At 44.3% G+C, this 25,550-nt stretch overlaps 1 protein-coding gene across 3 annotated transcripts in view; it reads right to left on the minus strand.

Moving 5' to 3' along the window:
• PALD1 (phosphatase domain containing paladin 1) overlaps nucleotides 1-25,550 on the minus strand; it is a 211,302-nt gene that overhangs the window by 56,191 nt on the left and 129,561 nt on the right. For all 3 annotated transcript variants that reach the window (XM_053306877.1, XM_053306878.1, XM_053306879.1), the window contains 8 exons: nucleotides 24,290-24,385; nucleotides 23,666-23,800; nucleotides 22,387-22,503; nucleotides 20,179-20,358; nucleotides 17,148-17,345; nucleotides 14,278-14,418; nucleotides 12,583-12,654; nucleotides 9,359-9,499 (listed from right to left, as the gene is read on the minus strand). In XM_053306877.1, the coding sequence (XP_053162852.1) occupies nucleotides 9,359-9,499; nucleotides 12,583-12,654; nucleotides 14,278-14,418; nucleotides 17,148-17,345; nucleotides 20,179-20,358; nucleotides 22,387-22,503; nucleotides 23,666-23,800; nucleotides 24,290-24,385 (1,080 nt within the window). The remainder of the gene's footprint in view (nucleotides 1-9,358; nucleotides 9,500-12,582; nucleotides 12,655-14,277; nucleotides 14,419-17,147; nucleotides 17,346-20,178; nucleotides 20,359-22,386; nucleotides 22,504-23,665; nucleotides 23,801-24,289; nucleotides 24,386-25,550) is intronic.

Here is a 25,550-nt window from a genome sequence, read left to right on the forward strand (position 1 = left end):
GAGCTGCCTTTGATGAATTCAATGAATAATATTATTATTGCTAGCAACAGTTGCTGGACATGCCTTGTCTGTGAATTTCTCTCTCTTTTAAAAGCCATCTAAGCTAGTAGCTATTAGGGGTGTGCACGGAACCGGCTGGCCCGGTTCGGTTCAAGTCTGGACTGGACTCGAACCAGACCGGCCAAGTTAGGTCTGGCCCCCATCGAACCCACCCCCCGGACCGGTCCGGGGGTGTCCGTGAATTTTTTTTAATTTTTAAAATAGATTTAAAATACCTGTAGCCCCTTTGGGGGACTTCCTGTAGGCCGCCGGGGGTGTGTGTGTGTCCATGAAGGTTCCCCCTCCCCCCGCCAGCCTCTCAAATCACCACCGCGGCCGGGTAAGTTGAGTATTTTTGGCCCTTTCGAGCCTCCATAAAGGTGCGCAGTGGCCATTTTGGCCGCCGCCGCACATGCGTACATGGCCTCTGCAAGGCCTGGCATGGCCTATGGCCTTGCAGAGGTCATTTGCACATGCACGGTGGCCGTATTAAGTTGCATATTTTCAGCCACGTAAATGGGCATTCTCATATAGGAATTCTTCATTGACCACTTTTTCTGAACGCTAATGTCGTTTGGGTCTTTGGTTTGAAAAGGCTGCCAACCCCTGTAGGTTGGTGCACTTCTCCACTTGCAGTGTCAGGGACTGTGGGCATTTTGGCATTTCAAATGGCATTTTGAATTTGAGTGTGGAAATATACTTATGGCGGAGGGCCATCCAGACTGGACTTGCACAGCCAAAAAAGAGCAGTGCAGGGGAGACCTTCTCATACAGCACTCAAGACTTTGTGCAGAGTGCCCCCTGCTGGATCCAAGGCACGCAACTGGCTGTTGCTGCCATCTGCTCCGACAATACTTGCTGCTGAACACAGTTTGGGTGTGCACTGCATCACCCCTTTCCTCTCTCTTTCAATGGCTAATCAGTACAGTCAAAGCTGCAGCTTTCCCCGTTGGGTGGAAAGATATTTGTAGGCTGCCTAGCAGACGAAAAAGATATCTGAAGTGAGGTCCCTACTAGTATTTAGGAAGTCTTGTGTAGACTAGCTCTTCATTAACAAATAGATTACTTTTTAAAAAGAACTGTTCATAATCAAGAACACAAAGCTACTTGCAGTCTTAGATATTCTGATTCATTTCACATTCATTCTCTCTCTCTCTCTCTCTCTCTCTCTCTCTCTCTCTCTCTCTCTCTCTCTCTCACACACACACACACACACACACACGATATGGACACCTTGACACAAAGCTTTAAAAATTCTGTTTAGCTATTTTCACCATATCATCCCAAAGTTCCTTATGCTTAACCTGTACAAAGCTTGACTGTTGCAACATGCCATCTAGTGGAACTCTCCACTCACTGAAGTTCCACATAAAGACAAGCTTTGATCCAGAGATGTCTGCTGTGGGTGGAAAAGCAGTTCTGTTTGTGTGTGTGTGGGGGGGGGGGAATGCAATTTTTTTCTTCTCGACCCTCTGTCTACACTACCTGTGCTATTATCCCACTTGATTCCTGAAGGTCTCCTTAGGATTAGTTTTTCAGGGGCACGGTGGGTGCAGCAAGGAGTAGGGGTTGGGGACACGGAAGTCCTCTTCTGTAAGCAGGATACCACTCATGATTTTTCCGGAGCAAACCAGAAGCTCGCAACTGCAATGCCAAGAAAGACCTTCACTGAGTCTAATCTCATGAGTCTGGATGCGGAATTCTGTTCTAATAGTAGAAGTAAAGGGGAAAAGGTTTCAAGGGACTAAGTCTGTGGCAGGATGAAGATCAAAACAGAGGGCCAGTCTAGACCCTTTCATCCCTGCCCAAGCAGTTAGGAAGGGAACGCACTGAGAACATGCCAGACAGGACATCATGGAAGCATATTTACATATTTTATCATTTGCCCAAGCCTTTTATTTGATTGATTGATTGATTGATTCATTCATTGATTCAATTTCTATATCATTCATTCATTCAATTTCTATATCGCCCTTCCAAAATGGCTCGGGGCGGTTTACAGATAAAACAAAAACAGTTAAAATCAATCAACAATTAATCAACCATTCTGGTCTTATACACCATTTTTACACTGAGACATTTGGATGCTCTGCTGGTTTTCAGAATATTTACTTATTTTATTGCTGTTTCAGTATGTTATTCTGAAAGATTTTGGATAGAAGAGCAAGATACTTAATAACTATAATTAGCTAATTAATATAATTAACTAGCCAACCCCGCACAGAGCATCTGTGCGGCGCTTTGGGGCCAGCTGTTTCCCCCTCCCTCTTCCACCTGCCCCCGCTCTCTCTCCTCTCTTCCCTTTCCCTCCGGCCCGCGCTTTCCAGCCCTCCTCCTCTCCTGTTCCTCCCCCCACACAGAGCCGCAGTGGGTGACCAAGGGCCCTCCCGCCACTATTTCCCCCCCCTCCTGTCCACCCGCCGTCGCCTTTCTCTCCCCCGCCCACTGCCCCCCACTGCCTTTCTCTCCCCTGCCCGCTACCGCATTTCTCTCCCCTGCCCGCCACCGCCTTTCTCTCCCCCACCCGCTGCCCACAGCCGCCTTTCTCTCCCCCCTCCTCCACTTTCTTCACCCTCTCCTCTTCAGTCCTCACTTCAGAACTCTCGCAGCTTGTCGCGAGAGTTCTGCTGCCAAATCCTGGGCATGCATGTCCCAAGAGAATTAAATATATAGATTATATTAATGGGCGGTTAGCTAATTAATATATTAGCTAACTGCCCAGAGACGAAAGTTTGGGGCAGCACACAAATTTGATAAATAAAATAAAATAAAATAAATAAATAATTCATTCAACAACCAACCAAACAAAATGGAGATGACATCAGTGTCCACGGACCATCATGGTCAATGGCAGCTTTCTACTCAATACCAAAGTTCAGGTTGTGCATGACTTTAGCCTGTTTATCTCTAAATGTCAATCTTCTATATACTTCATTCTCTAAGGCATACCCATGGCTAATCCCATGTGTGGCAGCTCTTGCGAGAGTTCGGAGAGCTGCCGGATAAGCTAGCCATGGGTGGGGGGGGGGGAAGCGGCGGCAGTGGTGGACAAAGAAAACTGTGGCTGGTGGGCAGGCAGGCAGCTGGCAGCAGGACAAGCGGGAGCACAAACCGGCAGCAGGCCGTGCACCGCACAAAATGGCGGTGACGGTGGCCAGGGAAGAAGGTGGAGATGGCGGCCGGCAGGCAGGCAGGCCAGGGGGAAGGGAAAGGAAGAAGTAAGCTGGGCGGGGGTGGGTGGGAGAAACAGAGGAAACGGCAGTGGCGCGCAGGTGGTGGTGGGAGCAGGCGGCTAGAGGCATAGATGCTCTGCGCCCGACCCAGCTAGTTCACCCTTATTCGCACAGATCAGTTTTCCAACCGAAGAGCCTGACTAGAGCCCTGGATAGGTGGGCTGCACTTGGATCAGGGAGACCTGGGGTTAAGGTCTGCTATGGAGTCACAGTGTGACCTTTAGCAAGTCCTTCCCTCACCCTCCATTCCTCAGCCACAAACAGCGAATAAAAGTTAACTACTTCACAGGACTCCAATGATGCCAAATACAAGCAGTTGGTTACTCAGCAAGTTCTGCATTATAAAACATTACATTATAGCGGCAGCAGAAGGATCTGAGCTTCTTGATTTTTGAGCAAGGTCTCCTGCTGCCCCCGTTGCAGCTTTTCATAGCTTGCAATTTTGGTGCCAATAATTTATCACAGTTCTTATGCATTTAAGCCAGGAACCTTTGGGCACACTTTAGAAAACTAAATAAAAATCTTAATTAAGGGATTTATTTTATTTTACAGAGTTAAAACATCCCGTTTTCCCTTGATCTAAAAAATCAAGACAGCTTGCAACTACCTAAGTTTTGTTGAAATATTCAAATCACAATCCACATACTAATGCATGGTTTTGTATTTTTTAAAAACTCTCACAGTTTAAAATGACAGATCATTAGCTAAGCAGACTTTATTAGGACTGTGCATGATTGCAAATTTTGGGTCGGACTCTGGACCAGTGGTCCCTCTAATCTTTTTTGTCTCTGTGAGGAATGAGTTTTGTTCTGTGTGGCAGCATCATGGCAGTGCGTGCACATGTGCATTGAGAATGGTGCCTTCCTAATTCAACCTGAGCGGAATCTAAAATTAACTGAGTGGATACAGGGGCGTAGCAAGGTTGGAGTAGGCCCAGAGACAACATTTTAAAATGGGCCCCTCGCTGATATATACACACAAACACACTTCACAATATATAGTGCACTCACACTCACATCCCCATTATGAATACGTTGAATATCTAGTTCACATTGAATCTAGTTTTTTTACTCTCTGCTCCTGCCGATCTCCAAGAGACTCAACATAATTCATGGGCGGGTGGGGAGTCATGTGATGTGCCTCTGGGGGGCCCCTCGAGGCAGTGGGCCCCCAAGACGACTGCCTCCCTTTGCCTAATGGTAGTTACGCCCCTGAGTGGATATCAGAAAACTTGTGAGCGCATGCACATGCACACGCCTTAGAGAGAACAGTGCTCTGGACCCTTCAGAATGTTGGGATCAGCTTTGGAACTGATTTGTTGAACACCCTCATAGAAGTCTATGGGAGAAGTTAAAAAAATATCACGGGGAGGGAGAAAACGTTTAGATAAGGAGCTCTGAAAGTTGCCCCACAAGTATGCAAGGATGGTTGGACTCTGTGTATCTTATTATAAGAGAATCCAACCATCTGTAGTTTTTAAATTAATGTTTTTAAGTAACCCGGAATTTGTACTCACAGAGAATCATGGAAGAAAAGTGATGACACATTTGAGAATCAGAGAAGTGATGTAAGATCAGAGAACCTTCCACTTTCTTTTTTAAACTGTTAAGTAAAATAACCAGCTAAACACTTTTTAAAAAAATGAATGGGCAGGCAGGTGTCAGGCAGGCAAATAGATGGCAGAAGATGTATTTCCTACCCTCACCCCCCATTTGTGATGAGGGGGAAAATGTAGACTCCCACCACCATTTGGAACTCTGACATGCTTTGGGATTTCTTGGTGTCAGATAACTCTGACCTGAAATAGGCTTTCCTATTTTGGATCAGGAATACCTCCAAACACCCACCGAAATAACCAATGTCAGGACTTTTCCAAAATCCCCGATCCAACCTTGCACAGACCTACCTTTTAGTATAAAAACAGGCATGTAGAAGGCTGCAATGTGAGCAAGGAGAATGAATGAAAGACAAGGGGGCAGGGCCCCCAGTTAGGTAGGAGTTGGTGCCACCGCCATAATTTAAGACCCTTTTTATTCTTCTGCCAGCTATAGACTCTTGCTTCTCAAACACAATTTATTGTGGCTGAGGATGATGGGAGTTGTAGTTCAACAACAGCTGGAGAACCAAATTGACTATCCCTGTGGTAGAGTTAGGATTTGGTAGTAGGGAAATTAAACAGATGTCTCTAGACAGGGTAATGGGAAAAAGACTAGCCAGGTTTGGTTTTGCTTTAAAAAAGAGAGAGACAGACTCAATTTTGTGCTTGTCACACTAGACAATGAGGCGAGTCTCATCATCAGAGAGACTTGCCGAAAGGAGGTCTGCGGGGAGAGCGGGCTTAGCAGACGATCGTCCCTGCAGACCATCAAGGCAGCAGCCCTGGGCGGCCAGATCAGCCGCCCACACGACTTCCAGCTCTGTCACAGAGCCGGCAGGGGCTGTGGAGATCGGGGGCTGCATGGCCCCCGGAAGTTCCAGGATGCCCTGCGCAAGCACGCGAGGCATGCTGGAGAGACCCCTGAACCCGGGACGCTGTTTGCAGCCTCCCGGCAAGGGTCTCCTCCAGGGGCGTAGCAAGGTTGTAGTGGGCCCAGAGACAAAATTTTAAAGTGGGCCCCCCCTCACTGAAGCTCAGCTCATGAAGTAAAGAAATCTTAAATGAGGCTGAATAGTGGTAACAAAAAGCATAGTAAAATTTATTTATTTATTTAGATATAGATATATAACCTATGTGCCACAATAGAACATATTATTTTTAAATATTAAATTGTAGATGATGCAGGTCATTTAATGGTACTAGAGAAAGACCTGCTGTTCTGGTAGCTCCAGGTCTTAACACTCACATCAATTTCGGAGGATGAATACAAGTGAAGGAAGCCCGGGTGGGTGTGCGGCTGGGGGAGTCAGTCACGTGACTTGCCTCTGCGGGGCCCCCAAGGCAGTGGGCCCCCAGACAACTGTCTCTCCTTGCCCTACTATAGTTACACCCCTGGTCTCCTCGTGTGTTGCCGCAATACACAATTGAAAAAATGTGGTTAACGGAGCGCTCACTCCGTTAACCTCATTTTAGGTGAGGGCTACTTAAGTGGGTTACCCACTTTGAGGAACTCGGGCTCGCCTGCGAGCCCGGTGGTTCTCACGCTCGCCCAAAAGTGGGCTAGGCTCCCTTAGCCTGCTTTTGGCCGATTGTGAGAATAGCCTCAACCTCTCCTTGCAGAAACCACCTTATCTGCAAACACTGAGAAGCAGATGTTCCTAATGTTTGGTTTCTGGGCTTTCTAAGCTTGCTCCTCAACGCTCATTCTGAAAGTTACACAGGAAAACACACTTCCTGCACAGACTTTTATCCAAATTCATAATCCCCTTTGGCTCATCATGCTAAAAGTTCCCTGTGCATCATTGCTCTTAAGAAATAGCAAGCTAATAAAAGTCAAGTTGATTCAGTGAATTCCTTAGATTGATTATGCACATGTGAAAGAATACTTCCTTTTGTGTATCATAAACTACTGGCCAATCAGTTTCATTGGCTGTCCCCTGTTTTATGTAAATAACCAAGAAATCAAAGGCGCTTGCCTGCCATCTTTTGGTTTAAAGCAGAAAATGCAGCACTGAAAACTACTTCTAGCCAGTGAATCCCATGGTTCTTAACCACTATGTGCAGCACTCCAAGCCAGGAGCACAGGTTCCTAGGAAGTTGCAGGGCTGTCATGTGCTCCAGGTAACTGCACCATGCCATGTGGCTCATTGTTTACATACATGGCACCATACATGGCAGCACTCACACTGATTTTCAACAACTGCCATACTGCTAATATCTTGTTTGAATCAGGCCTGACTCAGTGCCTCAAGCCAGCTCAGATTCTGCAAATTTTTATTACTTTCCCCCCCTCAAGTGTATCCTCTCTCTCTCAAAAAGATGAACATAGGAAGCTGCCATATACTGAGTCAGACCATTGGTCCATCTAGCTCAGTATTGTCTACACAGACTGGCAGCGGCTTCGCCAAGATTTGATTGATTAAGTGCCATCAAGCGGGTGTTGACTCTTAGCGACCACATAGATAGATTCTCTCCAGGATGATCTGTCTTCAACTTGGCGTTTAAGGTCTCTCAATGGTGTATTCATTGCTTTCATAAATGAGTCCATCCACCCTGGTCGTCCTCTTCTTCTCCTTCCTTCAACTTTTCCCAGCACTGTAGACTTCTCAAGGGAGCTGGGTTTTCGCATAATGGGTCCAAAGTATGATAGTTTGAGCCTGGTCACTTGTGCCTTGAGTGAAAATTCTGGTTTGATTTGTTCTATGATCCATCTGTTTGTTTTCCTGGCTGTCCATGGTATCCTCAAAAGTCTTCTCCAGCACCAAAGTTCAAAAGCGTCAATACTTTTTCTATCTTGCTTCTTCAAAGTCCAGCTTTCACATCCATAGAGTGTCATGGGGAAAACCAATGTTCAAACGATTCTAAACTTTGTAGGTATAGACATGTCACGGCATCTAAATATCCCTTCCAAGGCCTTTACTGCAACCCTACCAAGTACTAGTCTGCAGTGCATTTCTTGATTGCTGGATCTCTAGGGTTGCAGGCAGGAATCTCTCTCAGCCCTATCTTGGAGATGCCAGGGAGGGAACTTGGAACCTAGATGCTCTTCCCAGAGTGGCTCCATCCCCTAAGGGGAATATCTTACAGTGCTCACACACTTAGTCTCCCATTCATATGCAACCAGGATGAACCCTGCTTAGTCATGCTTGCTACCACAAAAGACCAGCTCTCCTCCCTAACCAAGGTGGCCACAATTGAGAGTACAGTAAAATACTATATAATATAATAAATAAATAATCTGCCTATAAAGATATGAAGATGACTGATTAGGGTAATTCACAAAGGAACCATTAGGATTCAGTATGCTTTGCCAATAACTGAGCCTGAAAAGGGACAAGCAGGGTGTGCCTATAAACATCATTGCATGCTTACAATTCAAACTAACGCCAGGCCCAGAGGCTCCTCTGGTCTCAAAGCTAGTGGCTCCATCATATGTAGTCTTTCGCTGGGGCTGAGTCTAGCCAGAGGCAAGTCAGACTCCTCTGAGATGTACAGGAGTACACCCACCTCATTAAAGATCTAGAGAAAAGGTTGTTTGAACATGGGGCACATGGCCTAACTGGTTTCCTAAAGATGGGACTCAAGGTTTCCTAAAGTAGCAAGATAGTTAAAGCTTCTAGGAAGTTTGCTCAGCTGGGCAAATAGGGACATGGAAACATGCTATCAGATAAACAATATTAAACAATGGCACAACAAAATACAGATCAAAGACAGCTCTCAAAAGCTGCATATAGACAATTCCCAAACAGCCCTGCCAGCCTTCCATAAATTACGTCTTCATTTAGCTTTTGCAGTGCAGGCCCAGAGATTAGTAGTGCCGCAGGTGAAGTCTGGCTTTGCTCCTTCGCCTGTGCAGGAAGGCACCTCCTATCGGGTGGGCAGGCGGTCCCTGTTGTCTACCTGGCCACCCACTTACTCTCCTTGCTGCCTCGGCTCACCACTGGGCAGCTGGCATGCCATGGCACTATATAATATTGCCGTGTGACACAGCAACATGATTATAACATGCCACAACAGGCCAGTTGCCCAGAAGCAAGTGGCAGTGGCAGGAGCAGTGGGTGGAGGCAGTGAGAAGAGCAAGTGGGTGGGCATGTATGCAACAGAGATGGGGAGTGCCTGCTCGCTCACTCTGATGATGGGAGGTGCACATGCCCGCCTGCTGGTGTGGCATATGATGCAGGTCACTGGTGCCCATCCCCGCTTAGCACCCAAGGCAACCGCCTGGTTTGCCTAGTGCACAGGCTGGCCCTGAGCTTTTGAGACCAGCAGACAATCTCTGATCTGAGCAACCAAACAGTCAACTTGTTTTTCTTGATGTCACCCCATCTCATTTGCCCACAAGGCCAATCACACAGTACAGTCATGTTTGCATTTCTGTCTTAACAGAAGTGTGAAACAGCAGAGAACAGAGGGAATGTCAAAGTTGTGTACTAATGCAAAATGCATCCAGTGAGGTATGCCTATACTGGTCAAAAAGAGCCAGTCTCACCTGTCTGTAGGTGCATATGATGATTTCTCTCAGATGATAGTGCATCGGTGTCATAGTCTCACTCACAGTATCCAATGCCATGTCCACCTCCTTCTTCATTCGGTGTCCTTCTGGCAATATCTGGACCACCTTCATTACCACCTGGCAGATAACAATGGCACAACTTATCATGAAATCTTCCCATCAGGAACATATCCCGCTCCTCCACCAAGAGCTCAGTGGACACCCAGGTCATTTGAGAGAACTGAAGGGTTTCGGAGCCCCCTCCCCCACCGCTGCGATGGTGGAGGGGGACAAGGAGAAAGTCCTCCCCCTTTTACAGTTTTTTAAAAAAATGCTGCTGTGTGGCGGTGGCACTAGCTGTAGGGAGGCAGCGGGGATAGGAGGGGAGAGTTCCATTTTAAGGAGGAGATGTTAACCGGGGGGGGGGGGACGTGGCAGTGGTGGTTGCAGGGAGGGTGGGGTGGCAAGGAGGGGAGAGTTCCCCGTTACCCTCCACCTGCGTCCCGAATTGGAGGGAGGCGGTGAGCTCCGTCCGGCTCCGCTCCCTCCTCCCAAGAGATGAAGTGCCTCTTGCCTCTCTGCTTCCTCCACGTGAGGAAGGCCACTCAACAGAGAGGTGAAAGGCCATCACTTGGGAGGAGGGAGTGGAGCTGGACAGAGCTCGCCACCTCCCTCCCATCCTGGACGCAGACAGGGTAGTAGGGCATGCTCATCCCTCCTCGCTGCTCCACCCTCCCTGCAACCACAACCGTTGCACCCCATCCCACCCTCCACCAGCTAAACATCTCCTCCTTAAAGGGGAACTCTCCCCAAAAGGATGTGCACAGAACCAGTTCGAAGAACTGGCAGTTTGGCCGGTTTGATGGCGGGGGATGTCCACTTTAAGAGCAGGGGAGGGTGCACTTACCCCTCCCGCCACACTTCCCCCACCGGGGTCCATTTTCGTAAAAGCTCATTGGGGCGGCAGCAAACCTCCCTGCCGCCCCGTTGACCCCGTTGTCCGGATATAACCGGAAGCCCAACGCGCCTGCATGCACGCACATGCACGTGCCAGCATACACAGGTGCATCGGGGACTTTCGGTTATATCCAAAAAACGGGGGCAATGGGGCGAAAGGGTGGTATGCTGCTGCCCCGATGCGCTTTTACAAAAATGGACGCTGATGGGGGAGAAGCGGCGGGAGGGGTAAGTGCACCCTCCCCCGCTCTTAAAGTGGCACCCCTGCTGCCTTCGAGCCTCCCCGCCACAGTTCCATGCACATCCCTACTATCCCCTACTCACCCCCCTCCCCACAGTTAACGCTGCAGTGGAGGATTGGTGGGGTTTTTTTTTTGCAAAGGCACACAAGCAAGTGTGGGGACAGCGGTCAGGCAGTGCACCAGTGGCTGCAGGAGCCCCCCGACCTTTGGAGCGCCCCTCCACCGGACCTAGGAGGCCACGGGCCAGAGTGACTCTGCAAGAGCTGAATATGGACCAGCTAAAATTGTTGTCTGGGGAAGTAAAAGGGAAACCAGTTTGCTTCCAGGAACCACTTCTGACATCATGTTTCCCTGCTTGTGTTTTAAAACATGCACAAGGAAACAATCTGAAAGTGAATAAAAATTCTAGGTCTTTAATAAGCCTGACCCTGCCAAAAAGTAAAACCCACACCTAGCAAAGTTTCCGGAACATTCTCCAGAGGTCACATTACATACTTCACTCTATTATATTTCAGATAATTATTAAAGGCACACATCTTCAGTCACTTATAATGTGCGAGTAGGAGGAATAGTAGGTGCAGTCACACGTTCTAAAGGCATGTGAGAGTCGCAGCGATGAAGCATCAGAAAAAACAGGAAGCAGCCAGGACAGGTAAAAACCTCTGTGAGGAGAAGGTGAGTAGTACCATTTATTTAATTAACTGAAGATGAAATAAGGGCACAGTAAGGAAGGTCATTATACGCCAGAAACTGAATCCAGCTCTGCTCTAGAAGTTAATGTTTGACTGCCTGCAGTAAATCTAACCCAGAAACCCAGACTAAATCTAGCTTTGAAGAAGGCCGAAATTAACATACAGTTCTAAACTAAGAAGGGCCACAGTGCAGACGAAACTAGAAGAAAAGGCAGTTTACATGTTGAGACTAAGCTCAGCCTTCCATTTAAGCTCAGTTTCGACTTAAAGTACATTTAGCTAAAGTTGTAAGTTTAGATTTCATGATAGCTTAAATGTTCAGTTTAAAAACTAGAGCGCAGATTTAGAAAACTGGTAATTTCAAGTAGACTGAAAGTAGCCAGACCTTTTCATTCCCAGGAGGTGAAAGCTGCTCTAATCCCCACCTTTAACTAATACCCATTGTCCATTCACCTAAAAAAAAAAAAGTCATTTCCAGAGGCTGATACAGGCTTGATCTTCATTCAAGTAACAACCTTTGTAATTCAATACAGCTCAGTAGGGGATTCACATCACTTTCCTTTAGGCTGGTGGCCTAAGATAAATTGGTGGGAGCTAGCCAGGGACATACATTTTGGAACGAGTTTGCAAAAGAATCTGCTCTATGAGCACGATGCAGCCCCGACGAGGACTCCCAACCCGCTTGTAGTCCTGTAAGCACATTCAGCAGTGTTCCAGTGCTGAGTGCCTGAGCAGGGTTAAAGAAAACAATAAAAACTTCTTAAAATACATCAGGAGGAGGAAACTTGCCAGGGAGATGGTTAGTTCATTAGATGACAAGGGAATGGAAGGTATGCTTAAGGAGAACAAGGAGACTGCAGAGAAGCTGAGTGGATGAGATTCATAGTGAGAAACAGGATGCTGTCTAGATAGCCCTATGGTCAGATCCACAAGGGCTCTGTGTCACAGGGTCTCCCTAATAATCTCACACTTTGCTTTGTGATTCTACAGGACACATTTTGTGTTTCCCCTTTCCTTTGTCATGCATGGTTTAAAGAAGCAGGATGCAACTGGTTGCTACCAACTGCCCAGCTCTACTTGAGAATGACTGAGAGAAGCTTGGAGGCAGCTACAGAGATGTCTCAGAAACTGAGCAGTGGTGGTGTGGTCAATGAAAGCCGCTCTAGATTCAAAACCAGGTGTGCCCCCAGATGGGGTTATGGTATATCTTACAATCACAGTGCAAAGGTTACGGTTGCCTAAAGACCATTTCAGAAGCATCATTTTAAGAAGGCTGAAATCATCATAGCATTTAACTAGACGATACTGCAATGCAAACACTATCACTCACCTCAAACTCCCCTTTGGTGTACTTGGCATCAGGCACACTCACAATTTCATCCTCAATTATCTCAGGGATTCCCTGCAAGAATGAGAGGTGTCTGAAGTTTGATTTATAAGCTGTGCAGCAGATAAACATTAACAGTACAGAATCAGCTGCTCTGAGGAATCACCTTCTCCTCTGTGTTTCTCCCTGCACATTTTGCTCATCATCTGAGGCCTTGTTCCAGGTACTGTTGCTATCAGAGGTGCAACATCAAGCATTCACTAGGAATAGGACCTTTTCAGTGGAGGCGCCAATCTTATAGAATGGCCTCCCTATGGTGGTAAGAAGGGTCCCCATATGATGCGCCTTTAAGTGCCAAGTAAAGAGCTGGCTTTTTCAGAGGGCAGTTCGAGCTGTCTGAGCTTACTCAGTTCACTGCTGTTATACTTCCTGCCAGTGTGGGATTCTGTTAGCTTTTATTTGGTTTGTTGTACTTTTGCTGCTCATTTTGCTGCGGTAAAAATTCTGCTATAAATTTTAGCTGTACTGATTTGTTACTATTACTGTTCTGTATCATTCATGAGAAATGTGTGATATAACTTCTTAAAAATAAAATAAAATGTACCACTTGACATTAGTGGTCCTCCATCGCAGTAATGTGATTCCAGCAGAATCCAAGCACTTTTCTCTTTCCCCCATACCCCACCCTCTATTCTTAAAAAAACCAAAAAGTACTCAGCTGTATCCCACTGAAGTGATCTTTGGTGTAAGCAATAATGTTTGTTTGTACAAGATGTATATCTTAGGTTTTTTGGTTTTCAAACTTTCTATTCTCAGAGAACCGTTTTCGCATCATCTCATCTGCTAAGAAACCTCTGCATGTCTTCTATGGAATCCCAGCACATAGCAGAGGATTCTGGGAGGTCTCATGTAGACCTACTAGCCAAATATCTTGGACCTCACTGCTGGTGTACTTGAACTGAGTATGTGTGCTCCAGAACATATCCAACACTCCCCTGCATCTCTACATGCTGGAAGAAAGATAGATAATGATGGGTGCTGGTTAAAATAACTTTTCAGGAAAACTTATCTGCCATTTCGTTCTCACTGAGGAACTCACTAAGCTTCCAAAGAAGCCCAGAGTTTGCTGGAGCACAGTTTGAATACCACTGCCTCAGTTCAAAGCAACTTTAATATAAATATTATAAACCATCATTAAAAAAAAAAATACAATTTAGCAACTTAAAACTAGTTCGTGATTTTTTAAAAAATCCACAGCCACAGAAGCCAGAGACTACAACATTACAGCAAAGTAGCAGAAACAATGGGTCAGGGCCTATTCCTAAAGAACTGTTGAACAGGAATGCTTTACAAGTCTTCCTAAATACCTCAAAGAAGAAGTGTGGACATCGTCAGGGAGTCTATTCCTCAGAACTGGAATTGCCCTCAAACAGGTTGTACAACCTCTCTCAGAGCTGGACGCATAGCAGAGCTTCATCTGCAGATATTAATAGGGGTTGTCCAGTGTATGTCATTCCTAGACCCCATAGTTGCTTTAAAGGTTAAAACCTGACTTTGGGTGCCCCAGAAGCCAGCAGGAGATATGCAAGCTCTGTACACTTGGTGCCTGATTTACTGAGGACTTCTCTTACAATACCATGGAACGACTCCCTACAGAAGTCCAAAACCCTTCACTGAATTTCATACATTCATACATACATTGAAGTGCCACAGTGTGAGGACTGCAATAACCATGGCTGTGGTTGTTCTTCCTCTGCCACTGTGACAATTGAATACAAAGGCTGTATGGGAATCCTCAGCCAGAGCACACTTCATTGCTTCCAGCAGCTGATCAAAGTCCTACAGATGAAAGACAAAATGCATCAAGTTAGCAGAGTGGTCTTCCTAGAGTTCTGATAATCAGTCAATTCCATATGTACTCTATAAGGTAACACAGCAGTTTTCTCAGGCATCTTTCACCTTCCATGTCAACTAAGCTGCACTATAAGCAACACATTGTAACTGGAGACTTCACAAAGCAGATGAAGCAGCCAGACCTTCAAAGTTATAAATGGTTTGGATCCAAAGAGTCTGAAGGATTGCCTCCCCCAGAACTTGCCTACTCCCTGAGGTCATCCGGGGAGGCCCCTCTGAATGCTTTGCCAATCTCAGAGGGATGGCTAGTGAGCATAGGGTCTTCACATACCCTACCCATAGGTCTTGGATATATATTTTTTAAAAACAAGCAATTCTATGAAGATTGAGTCCTGTAGGTGAACTGAGATTTATTTATTTATTCAATTTCTATACCGCCCTTCCAAAAATGCTATCCTTGAGCGTTTTTCCATGTGGTTGATTTCACTTTAAAATTATTACAAAAATGGTATTTGAGGAACCATAAAGCAAATGAACAAACAAAAATAAAGAAGACTCCCTCTAGAATTTCAAAAACATATGCCAGCCCTTCTGATTTCCATATTGTACTCCAGGCTTAAACATTTTTTTAAAAATTAATGTATTATCATGATTGCAAGCTTTTATGTGATGAGAAATAACATCAACATGGCCTCCTCCATTACTGCAGCATTTAGTAGGACAGACACCAACACCAGGGCTATCAAACATATGAATGCTGTGATTTTGTGGGCTGCAGAACGTGCTGTTGACTGCAAAATTCTGCATCCTAAGAATCTCAGCTCTCTTTTTTTTATTACAAAGATATGACTACAAAGATATGTTTGAAAGTATGTCAGCAAAGCCTGGTAAAGTCTCAGAACAGAGGAGTACCCAAATTAGATTTCCACTGGTCAGTGTCAGAGTTCTTCAATTTGGAGAAGAGAAAGTTTATTATACTTATATTCCACCATTCTTCCATCATGAAACTCCAGGTGGTATACTCTATCTATCTATCTATCTATCTATCTATATATTTATATTTATATTTATTTTTAACATTGTATATTCCACTCTTCCTCCAAGGAGCCCAGAGCGGTGTACTACATACTTAGGTTTCTCCTCACAACCCTGTGAAGTAGGTTAGGCTGAAAGAGAGGTGACTGGCCCAGAGTCACCCAGCAAACAGCATGGCTGAATGGGGATTTGAACTTGGGTCTCCCCAGTCCTAGTCCAACACTCTAACCACTACACCAGTCTCCTGTCTAGACCTAAACCCAGTTAGCTTCAGGAAGGTATCCTCAGACCATGCTCTGAGACTCTAATTGCTCAGACAGGAGTTGCCCATCGTTAGTGGCTCATGTTCTACCACATTTACCTAAGTGATGGATAAACTTAAGTAATGTCCAAATAAAATATGAAGATAAATAGCACCCATCTGTCTTGTATCATTTACATGTAGCAGCCCTTTACCAAGGACATCTTTTATGTCCCTGGTGAAGCCAATAGATGGCAGCAATGTGCTTGTAAGGAAAACATTTACAACAACAGACCTGATTCCAGCACAGAAGTGGATGCAAAAATAGACCAGATTCTAAAAGCATGTCATTCATATCTTTCCCACCTATCATCCATGAAACCTAAGGAGGCATACCAAAGGTTCCAGATAGTCACCCATCTAGGCACTGGACAGACCCAGACTTGTTTAGCACGTGCCTTCGTGCTATTTATACTACTGCTGACAAAGGGACAACACTGAGGGGGTAGTATTTCAGGGTCAAGAGTACTCATCACTATATCGGCCAAGTAATTAGGCAGGAAGGAGAAGGCAATTTCTCCAGTGCAAGGAGTCAGAATTGAGCCAGTGTTTTTATATTTGGTCCTGAAGCAAAATGCAGCCAGGTTCCTGTTGCTGAACCCAACCCAAGGCTGAACTGAAAGAATGTGTTTTGTCTTCCCATTTAAAGTCAAGATTCAGCGTTTTTAGAATTCAAACTTGTGAGCAAAAACATTGTTAAAAGCAGTCACCACTAGCTGACTGCACAGGCAACTGGCAACACTCATACATAGCATCTAAAAGATGATTTCTCTCCCAGTCACTGAACTAAGTTTTCAAAGTCCCACTTTCAGATGCTTCTTGGCCTGCGCATGATAGCCAAAGGGTGTCTAAGGCTGCTGGCAGACTCATGCCCCAACTGGACAGAGGACATCCTCCATGGGACATCCAGGTGAAGTGAGGACCCCTTCCTGCTGTGATATGTGCAACTAATGTACAATTTTGCTATGCATGCAAAACTGCAGGAGCAGTGTGTCTGTTTCCCCTTGTGGAGGTACCTTTGCAAACTCCTGCAGGTGACTGCATGGAGCCAAGAAACATCTGAATGAGGTTAAAATCAAGAAAGAAAGTCATCATCCCATGACCTATGTCTATCTAAACAACTATGCTCAGGGCTGAACAACATGTTGCATATAATGTGCAATTCTCTCCCACCCCACCCTGCATGTTTTCCTCCCCAAGGAAAAGCACCAACAGAAGAAGGCTGGAATATTGAGCTGAGAATCAGCTGAGTAAAGGGAAAGGAGGAGGGCTTTAACTCTTCCCGCGCCAGCAATCTGTCTTCTCTAAATTGGTGAGAAAGCCCTGCTTGCTTTTCTCTGTGTAGGGGAATACATACTGGTTCTCATATAGTGCTTACCGTTTCTTTGGGAGCACAAAAGTCTGGAACCGGGATCCGTTTGTATACCAATCCCTGACAGCTACTCTTGTGCTGATTAAATATCTCCTGCATGGTCAAGCATGTCTTGAACATTTTCATCTGCTTCTCCTGTTCTAGATAAACCTCAATCCATTTTTGGGATTTCAGCACATCGTTCTTCAAGACAGATTCCAGTTTCTGAAGAAAGCATATGGGAAAGTATACCTCATTAGTAGTATACCACTTTTCCCCCTTCTCTCTTTTCAGGATAGAGAGGTAAGGCAGAAAACAAAACCATCTTTCTTATTTGGTCAGTATGAATGCTTGAAAAAGAAGAGTGGGCTTCCTTACAATGGACCATGCCTGGTGACTAATGAATATGACAAAAATATTCTAGAATTTTACTAATGTAAATAGCCCTCTGTGTTCTACTCCAGATCTGCACTGTCAATAGTTTTCTAAATCAAGTAATTCTCGAAATCTAATGCTGTTAACAAGCCAGATTCCAAATCCATGTATTCTACATGCAGTATGTTACATGAATCTGTCATGTTAATTGGTCCATGATTTGTTTTAAGGGAGCCTACAGATTTTTTTAATCTGACAAAATACGACTACCAGCTGTTACTGAGAAGGCCCACTACTCTAAGGCAGGAGGCTCTTGCTGCAATTACTGTTTCTATTAATATACACTGAGACCTACTGTGTTCATGCCCACCTTTCAGAAAAGCAGCAGTTAACAACATTCACTTCCACCATGAAGTACATCACTGCTGTACTGATTGTATGGACACCTTGTGTCCAACACTTACTGCTAGGGGTATGCATGGACCAGTTTGCACAGTTCAGTCCGAATTTGGAATGGATCATGGGTATTCAAACCAGTTCCGTCAAACTGACTGGCTGGGCCAGTCGGTTCAATGAACCATCTTGAAGTGGTTCGTGATCGAACCGTTCGAACCACCTCCTGCCAAGAAGAAAAACAGTGCTACTCTTTCTTGCATCAAGCAAGGGAATATGCTGCCTTTGGAAAGGGCACTTAACCAACTTTGTCTGCCCAAGATGAGTTACTTCTTTCTCTAGAACTGATTATCTCTTTCCAGCATTCTGGGCTGCATATGAATATATGAAGCTGCCCCACACCACATCAGCCCATTGGTCCATCTAGCTTGGTATTGTTTACACTGATGGGCCAACAGCTTCCCAGGCTTTCAGTCAGGTGTTGACATGATGAGGAAAATTACTTCAAGTAATCGCACTGAAATTAAATGAGACTTTTAATTCCAAGTCCTTCAAAAAAGTCCTTTCAATTTCATTGTTTCTACTCTGAATAATTTTCCTCATGTCAGCCAGAGTTCCTTAAAGGTGCAGCCCCAGTTCTTTCCTGCAGCTGTTTTGTTGTTGTTTTTAAGTTATTTATTTTTAGAATGATTTTTGTGGTGGTGGTTGTGAATTACCTTGATGACCTTTGGGTGGGATGGTAAGGTAAAAAAAGAAAGAAAGAAAGAAAGAAAGAAAGAAAGAAAGAAAGAAAGAAAGAAAGAAAGAAAGAAACTACCACAATACACACTTCCTTCTGTTTAAAAACACTATAAAAGTAAACACAAGAAGATACTAATGTTAAGATGGTAAAATAGCCATGAATATCTGTATTTAATATTTGAGCACATACATGAATAAACACAGGAATGAAAATATGTTGATTCATTTTTGTGAGTCTCAGTGGTGAATGAAGGAGGAAAGTCAAGGCGATGATAACGTATGTTGTTCCACTAAACATTGGCAAAAGCTTTCAAGCTCCATCAGTGTTATAAATAATGCAGGGATTAGCAGGCCAGACTGATCTTCACTACAAAGAATCAGGACTGAGTAGTACATGACAGCACAAAGGGACACTGCAGAGAAAACAGCAAATTGAGTGTCCTGTTTGATGTGTATATATGATTACTTGAGTATATCAAAATGCCATCACAGATGGGTTCCTTTGATCACTCTATTTCCCCATCATTTTAACAACGGGAGGCAACATACAACCTGTCGCACCGCTGCTACAGCTGTCACATAGAAAAGACAAAACATGCCATTAAATGGATGGCAAGAATCCCTTGAACAAGGTTCTCAGAAACAGTGCTGAAAATAGCACCATAATTTTTTTATCCATCCAAAGTGTAGCATATTGTCAGTTGCCACAATTTAGATATTAACTCGGGTTCCGTTTCTCATATTTTCCTCTGGAACATCCCTGTAAAGTACAAAAGTATGAACGCATGCATGTGCACATACACCCCACTTTGAGAGGCTTGACTACACTGTATTTCAAGTTGCTGAGAAATGACAACTAACCTACCTCACAGGGTTGTTGTGAGGATAAAAATAACCATGTACACTGCTCTGAGCTCCTTGGAGGAAGAGCGGGATATAAACATTAAAAATAATAATAATAAATAAAATTTGTTTGGTGCATGTTTGTGCTGTGAAAATGCTTTTTGAAGCATATAGCAGAAAAAATATCTGCAATAAGTGCAAGCAGTGTTCCCTCTAACAGGGATTCCCAGATGTTGCTGACTACAACTCCCATAAACCCCAAGCAAAAGCCATTGCAGCTGGGGATTCTGGGAGTTGTAGTCAACAACATCTGGGAATCCCTGTTACAGGGGACACTGAGTGCAAGCAAGCTGCACTCCTCTTCCTATGGCTCACTTTAAAGTACTGTAATGGAAGCTGAACTCACAACTGCACGAAGAGATTTGAAGGGAAATAAGTGCAAGGAGATAAGCACATACTGCTTTGCAAATTACACAGAAAGCACAGCAACAGGAAGCGCAAGTTATTCATGCTTCTCAAACCATGACCCCCCACCCCACATCACCATACCACCCATACCTTTAGTAATGTCTGAAGCCACTCTTATTCAATATGCTATAAAACCCCCTTCTTCTAACCCCTTCATGCCAGAAGGAATTTGTTAGCAGTACTGGGGCTTAACCACAAGGAAGAGAGAATGGGAGGTTTAACATATCTGAATTCTCACCTCTAGTTGTTCGGGAGACATTACAGGGACCGCTATCTGTTGTTCCAGGTTGCCAGCCTCCCGGAGAGTATATGTTTGCTCATTCCCTTCCAAAACCACTTCTTCCCGGAGATTAACCCATAAGATATGGGAATACTTCCTCTTTGCATCAGTCAAGTAATTCAAGACACTTCCAATAGCCTAAAGAGAAATGGTAACCAAGACCATGGATGCACAACAAACAAGGAAGTAATGGGGGGTTGTTTCTCAATGGCTATTTTCCTTCCTCTCCCTTCTCCCCAGAATTCTTCAGGCAAGCTCAGACTAACATACCATCAATATAACATACCAATATCTATTACATATGTTGAAGAGGGTGTTTGTTTGTGGCATTGTTTGTGCAAAATAAAGTCATACAGGTGAAACTCGGAAAATTAGAATATCGTGCAAAAGTCCATTAATTTCAGTAATGCAAATTAAAAGATGAAACTGATATATGAGACAGACGCATTACATGCAAAGCGAGATAAGTCAAGCCTTAATTTGTTATAATTGTGATGATCATGGTGTACAGCTCATGAAAACCCCAAATCCACAATCTCAGAAAATTAGAATATTACATGGAACCAAGAAGACAAGGACTGAAGAATAGAACAATATTGGACCTCTGAAAAGTATACAGTGTACTGTGCTTGACTGGACAGCAAACTCACCTGACCTGACCCCATAGAGAATCTATGGGGCATTGCCAAGAGAAGGATGAGAGACATGAGACCAAACAATGCAGAATTGCTGAAGGCCGCTAATGAAGCATCCTGGTCTTCCATAATACCTCATCAGTGCCACAGGCTGATAGCATCCATGCCATGCCGCATTGAGGCAGTAATTGCTGCAAAAGGGGCCCAAACCAAGTACTGAATACATATGCATGCTTATACTTTTCAGAGGTCCAATATTGTTCTATTCTTCAATCCTTGTCCTCTTGGTTCCATGTAATATTCTAATTTTCTGAGATTGTGGATTTGGGGTTTTCATGAGCTGTACGCCATGATCATCACAATTATAACAAATTAAGGCTTGACTTATCTCGCTTTGCATGTAATGCGTCTCTCTCGTATATCAGTTTCACCTTTTAATTTGCATTACTGAAATTAATGGACTTTTGCACGATATTCTAATTTTCCAAGTTTCACCTGTACTTCCTGATGACCTACAGATACCAAATTTTACATACACAGTCCTGCCACTAAAATCAGCTGAATTTTTTGTCTTGAATTTTGCCATGAATTTTTTAATGCTTAGGGAAAGGTTTAAATGGTGGTATGTTTTTTGTATTTTTAATATGAAATGCTTAACACATTTTGTTATTGTTTTGAACAGATTTTTAACACTCAGTAATTAGATAAATAATTCCAAAATGATATTATGCCCAAGAAAAACAGATGATCTTTCTTGGATTCAAACTCACTATGATTCAGATTTACCATATAAGGTAATTTATGCAATAAAATGAATAATGTTTGAAGTTGAAATCCTACAAATTTCAACCTGTTCTTTTACTTCCCTCTTGCAAGCACATTAATAACAAAATCTATTACATATATTTAATTTCTTGAACTGTCCTTTAAGTGTAAGGTGTGCAAAATTATTTTGTCCTGTCAACAACAGGCCTCACCAACTAGTAACATATAAAGCAGGCTCCATCTGTTCAGTTGCTGCTGCTTCTTCCCAATCAGTCACTGCTAAGTCAATCAGTTTACATGAAAGACTGGTTTGGTCAGTAAATCAGGAATTTCTGAAGAAGAACTGTGCAGGGAGGTGATGAATGTACAGTTAGGAGTTGGTAGAAAGGGGAAGGATTGAGTGGTGATGGCAAAGTTGGATAGGAAGAGGATACTAACCCTGTAATATTATATCACCACCTCAGTTTCCAAAGAGTTCCAGTACTTGGGTTCCACAGTGTTTTTCAGCAAGGCTCCAAACTGACAACTATTATAACAATTTTCCTTTTGGTGAAAAATGATTTTTTTAAATGTTCTATTCCTACATTAGTGGTTGTGAGGGATTCTATGATGCACAGATTGCCAATATCCTTCTCTCCGCCCCCGCAAAAAAACCCAACAAAACCATTCTGGGTTTTTTTTAATATAGCTTTCATTTGTTAAGTGAATGCTTTTTGGTCCCCTTACTCTCTCCCTTGTGAGGAACAGAAAAAGGTTACTTGAATACCTTGTTGCTGGGCTGTGCCATCCCATACACGGGCATCTTGGGGACCCTCCGGAAGTTGGCCACGCTCATCTCTTTTACGGTGCTGAGCACATCTGGAGAAAACCGTTCATCTACTACCTGCCATGGAAGAAAAACCAAAGACAGCAACCACAGATTAGGGCTAGGTATGTGCTCAGAACCGGCGGGGGCTGGTTCGACAGTGGGGCTGTCCGCCTTTAAGGGCGGGGGAGCATGCACTCCCCCCACCACCACGTTTCCCCTGCTGGCACACAATTTCCGAAATGCCTATCGGGGCGGCAGCATACCTTCCTGCCACCCCACTGCAACATTTACCAGCTATACCTGGAAGTACTGAATTCACCTGTGCGTATTGTGCACAGGCACCTGACATGTGCAAGCACGACATGCACAGGCGCATTCAGTACTTCCAGGTATAGCTGGTAAATGTAGCAGTGGGGTGGCAGGGAGATACGATTTTCGGAAATCACACACCAGTGGGGGAAACACGGTTGTGGGGGTGTAATTGCATCTTTCCCTGCCCTTAAAGGAGGACACCCCCCGACACACACTGTTGAACCTTCGAGCCAGCCAGGGTTCGAACTGGTTCGGAGGCCCGTAAAAGGGCCTCCGAACTGGTTCGTGCACATCTCTAATTAGGGCAACTAGGTATTCTTTTACTAAAAAGGTGTCCAGAGATGCTGTCTCAAGCACTTTCTGCTTCAACAAAAATATACCGAGAAAGACAACAGTTTTAACCAAAAGCCTCCTTCCAACCTACAGTTAACTAAAGGCCTCGAGAAAGGGCAGCAATGTTCTCAGAGTCACATGAGTGAAATTCAGATGTGAATAGCTGAAAATGTATTATCTTGAGGGCTCGTTTGAGTTTTGCTGATGCTGAGGCACAGAACAAAGGTGCAACCCAAGTAGGGAGGCGTGCACACATACACGCGCACACTCACACTCCTGTCAGACTCCTTAGAAGAATGCATTATTTTCTTCCTTACGGGTATAGAGAGAACCCTGAGAAAATGGAGTGTATCATCCTCAGAAGGCTGGAACTGACTTCCAAGGGAGGAAGGGAAAAATCAGCCCAATCCCATAAGAAAAAGATCAGTTGCATTTGCAAACAGAATTCTTACCAAAATGCACTGAAGCTGAATGGCTGTCCAGGATGGCTCCAATGCATGATGTTTAAGAGACAGACAATTGAACACACTCATAGGGGAAGTATCTTGACCAGTCCCACAAAGGGCCAAGAAAACACAGGTAGTTCACTCACCAGTACCCGTGCCCCCTTTGTTATCTGGACCCCTGTGACTGTAAGCTCTGATAGGTTCATGTTTGCCTGAAGCCTGTACAGCTCCGGGTGCCGGCACATCCATCTGCTGAAATCGAGAGCAAAGGCCAGGGGGTACTGCCAATCAGAGCAAAAGAAAAGATACAGACAGGGACAGTTTCAGGAATGCCTCCCCAAGTACTAAGACCCATCACAAGTAGTCCTTACAAAGCAGGGCTTATAAAGATCTTGTTAAGAGCACAGAAGAGCTTTCTATTTCCATTGCTGAACCGTGCACATCAGCCCAAGCCTAGTTGAGTCCATAATCAAATTCTGTTATTTTTTTTGTTAACAACATATAATTTGTTAGCAAAAAGTAGCCAAGTCTGCTGATGGTGGACAAAAACAGATGTTTTGTTTTTTCAGCAAACAGTGCATTGTCAACAAATCTGAGAGTTGTGCTGAAGTTTTCTTTTATTAAGACTCCAGATGTTCTAAACTGTGTGCAAATGTTCTGTGCAAATGTTCTGCAAAATGCGTAACTTCAGACTGCCTCACACTCTCCGCAAAGGATAGGAAAGAGGGTGATCGTCCAGGCTTAACGAGTTCAGAGAAGGACTTGCTCACCTGTTCATGAAGGTAGTAGTTGAAAGCAATCAAGTAGAAATAGTGCTCAAGGCTTTGTAATATCCTTTGCAGAAAATACTCTTTGGTGCTGTTCCCCTGAAATGCACAAGAGCAATTCACAATATTAGTCCTATTCCAAGAACATCTCTCTGTGTTCAGGGAATGCATCAGTGGGGAGTGAGACTGTGTCTGCTAGCAACACACTCTCAACATTGAAGAAGACCACATCTCCATGCACATGCACATTCAGCATTTGTCTGAAAGGGACTGAGCTCCATCTGTGGAAGGCTTATCCACGCATTTTGAAAACCCGATAGGCCACTTTCCAAATCACATGTATAAGCCCTCCACAAATACAGCTCAACAAAAATCAAATGCATGGCCATCCCGGGGTGGGTGGGTAGGCACAATCTCACTTTCCACTTTCCCATCCGTTAACTGAACAGAGCAAGGGAATATTTTCGGAATACAGCTTCAGGCATTTGTGCTTATATCACAACTAGCATCTTCCCTTGAAAGGGTGAACACTGGATATCCTGTTTCCAGTGGAAAAATAGTGGCTGGCATCCTGACTAAATTACTCAAAGGAGATCCCACTGAGATTCATTGGACAAGTTAATAATGACTAATTTGTCTTATTAACTTCAATGCAACTTCCGCTGAGTAATTTAGTCAGAAAATTCAGCCATTTTTCACAACTAACCAAAATTGTGTATACATACAAAAGCTTGAATGATTGTAGGGGACTTCTGTGGATAAGCCCCATGACAACAATGAGAATTGAGTAATCTAGTCAGGAGGTCAGCCACTTTTCACAACTAAAGCAGGAGGAGAGCAACTGGCCCTGTCCAAACCCAGCACAACATCCCTCCAGTGGCTGTTGCTGGTATCTGCCTTATGTTTCTTTTCAGCCCTTCGGGGACAGGGAACCATCTTATTTATATATCATTTTTCTATGTAAACTGCTTTGAGAACTTTGGTTGAAGAGCGGTATATAGATATTCATTGTAGTAAAATCATGCATTTGTGGAAAAATGTGAACAGGTTTGCATGTAGGAGGCCGCCTCTCTTCATAAGCCACATGAAAACCAAGAGAGTGAAACCATTCAAGACTATGTGTACTTGGCACACACAAAAAATGCAAATAGGATTGAATTTGGCAACCTCACGATTTATGCCCATTTGAATAGATAGTCTTTTCTGGCAACCTTTATGCTGCTTCTGCTATTTGTGGGGAGCAGTTTTCCCTCTAAGGTGTGCA

This window comes from Hemicordylus capensis, chromosome 3 (genome assembly GCF_027244095.1).
Source record: "Hemicordylus capensis ecotype Gifberg chromosome 3, rHemCap1.1.pri, whole genome shotgun sequence".
Taxonomy (NCBI): Eukaryota; Metazoa; Chordata; class Lepidosauria; order Squamata; family Cordylidae; genus Hemicordylus; species Hemicordylus capensis.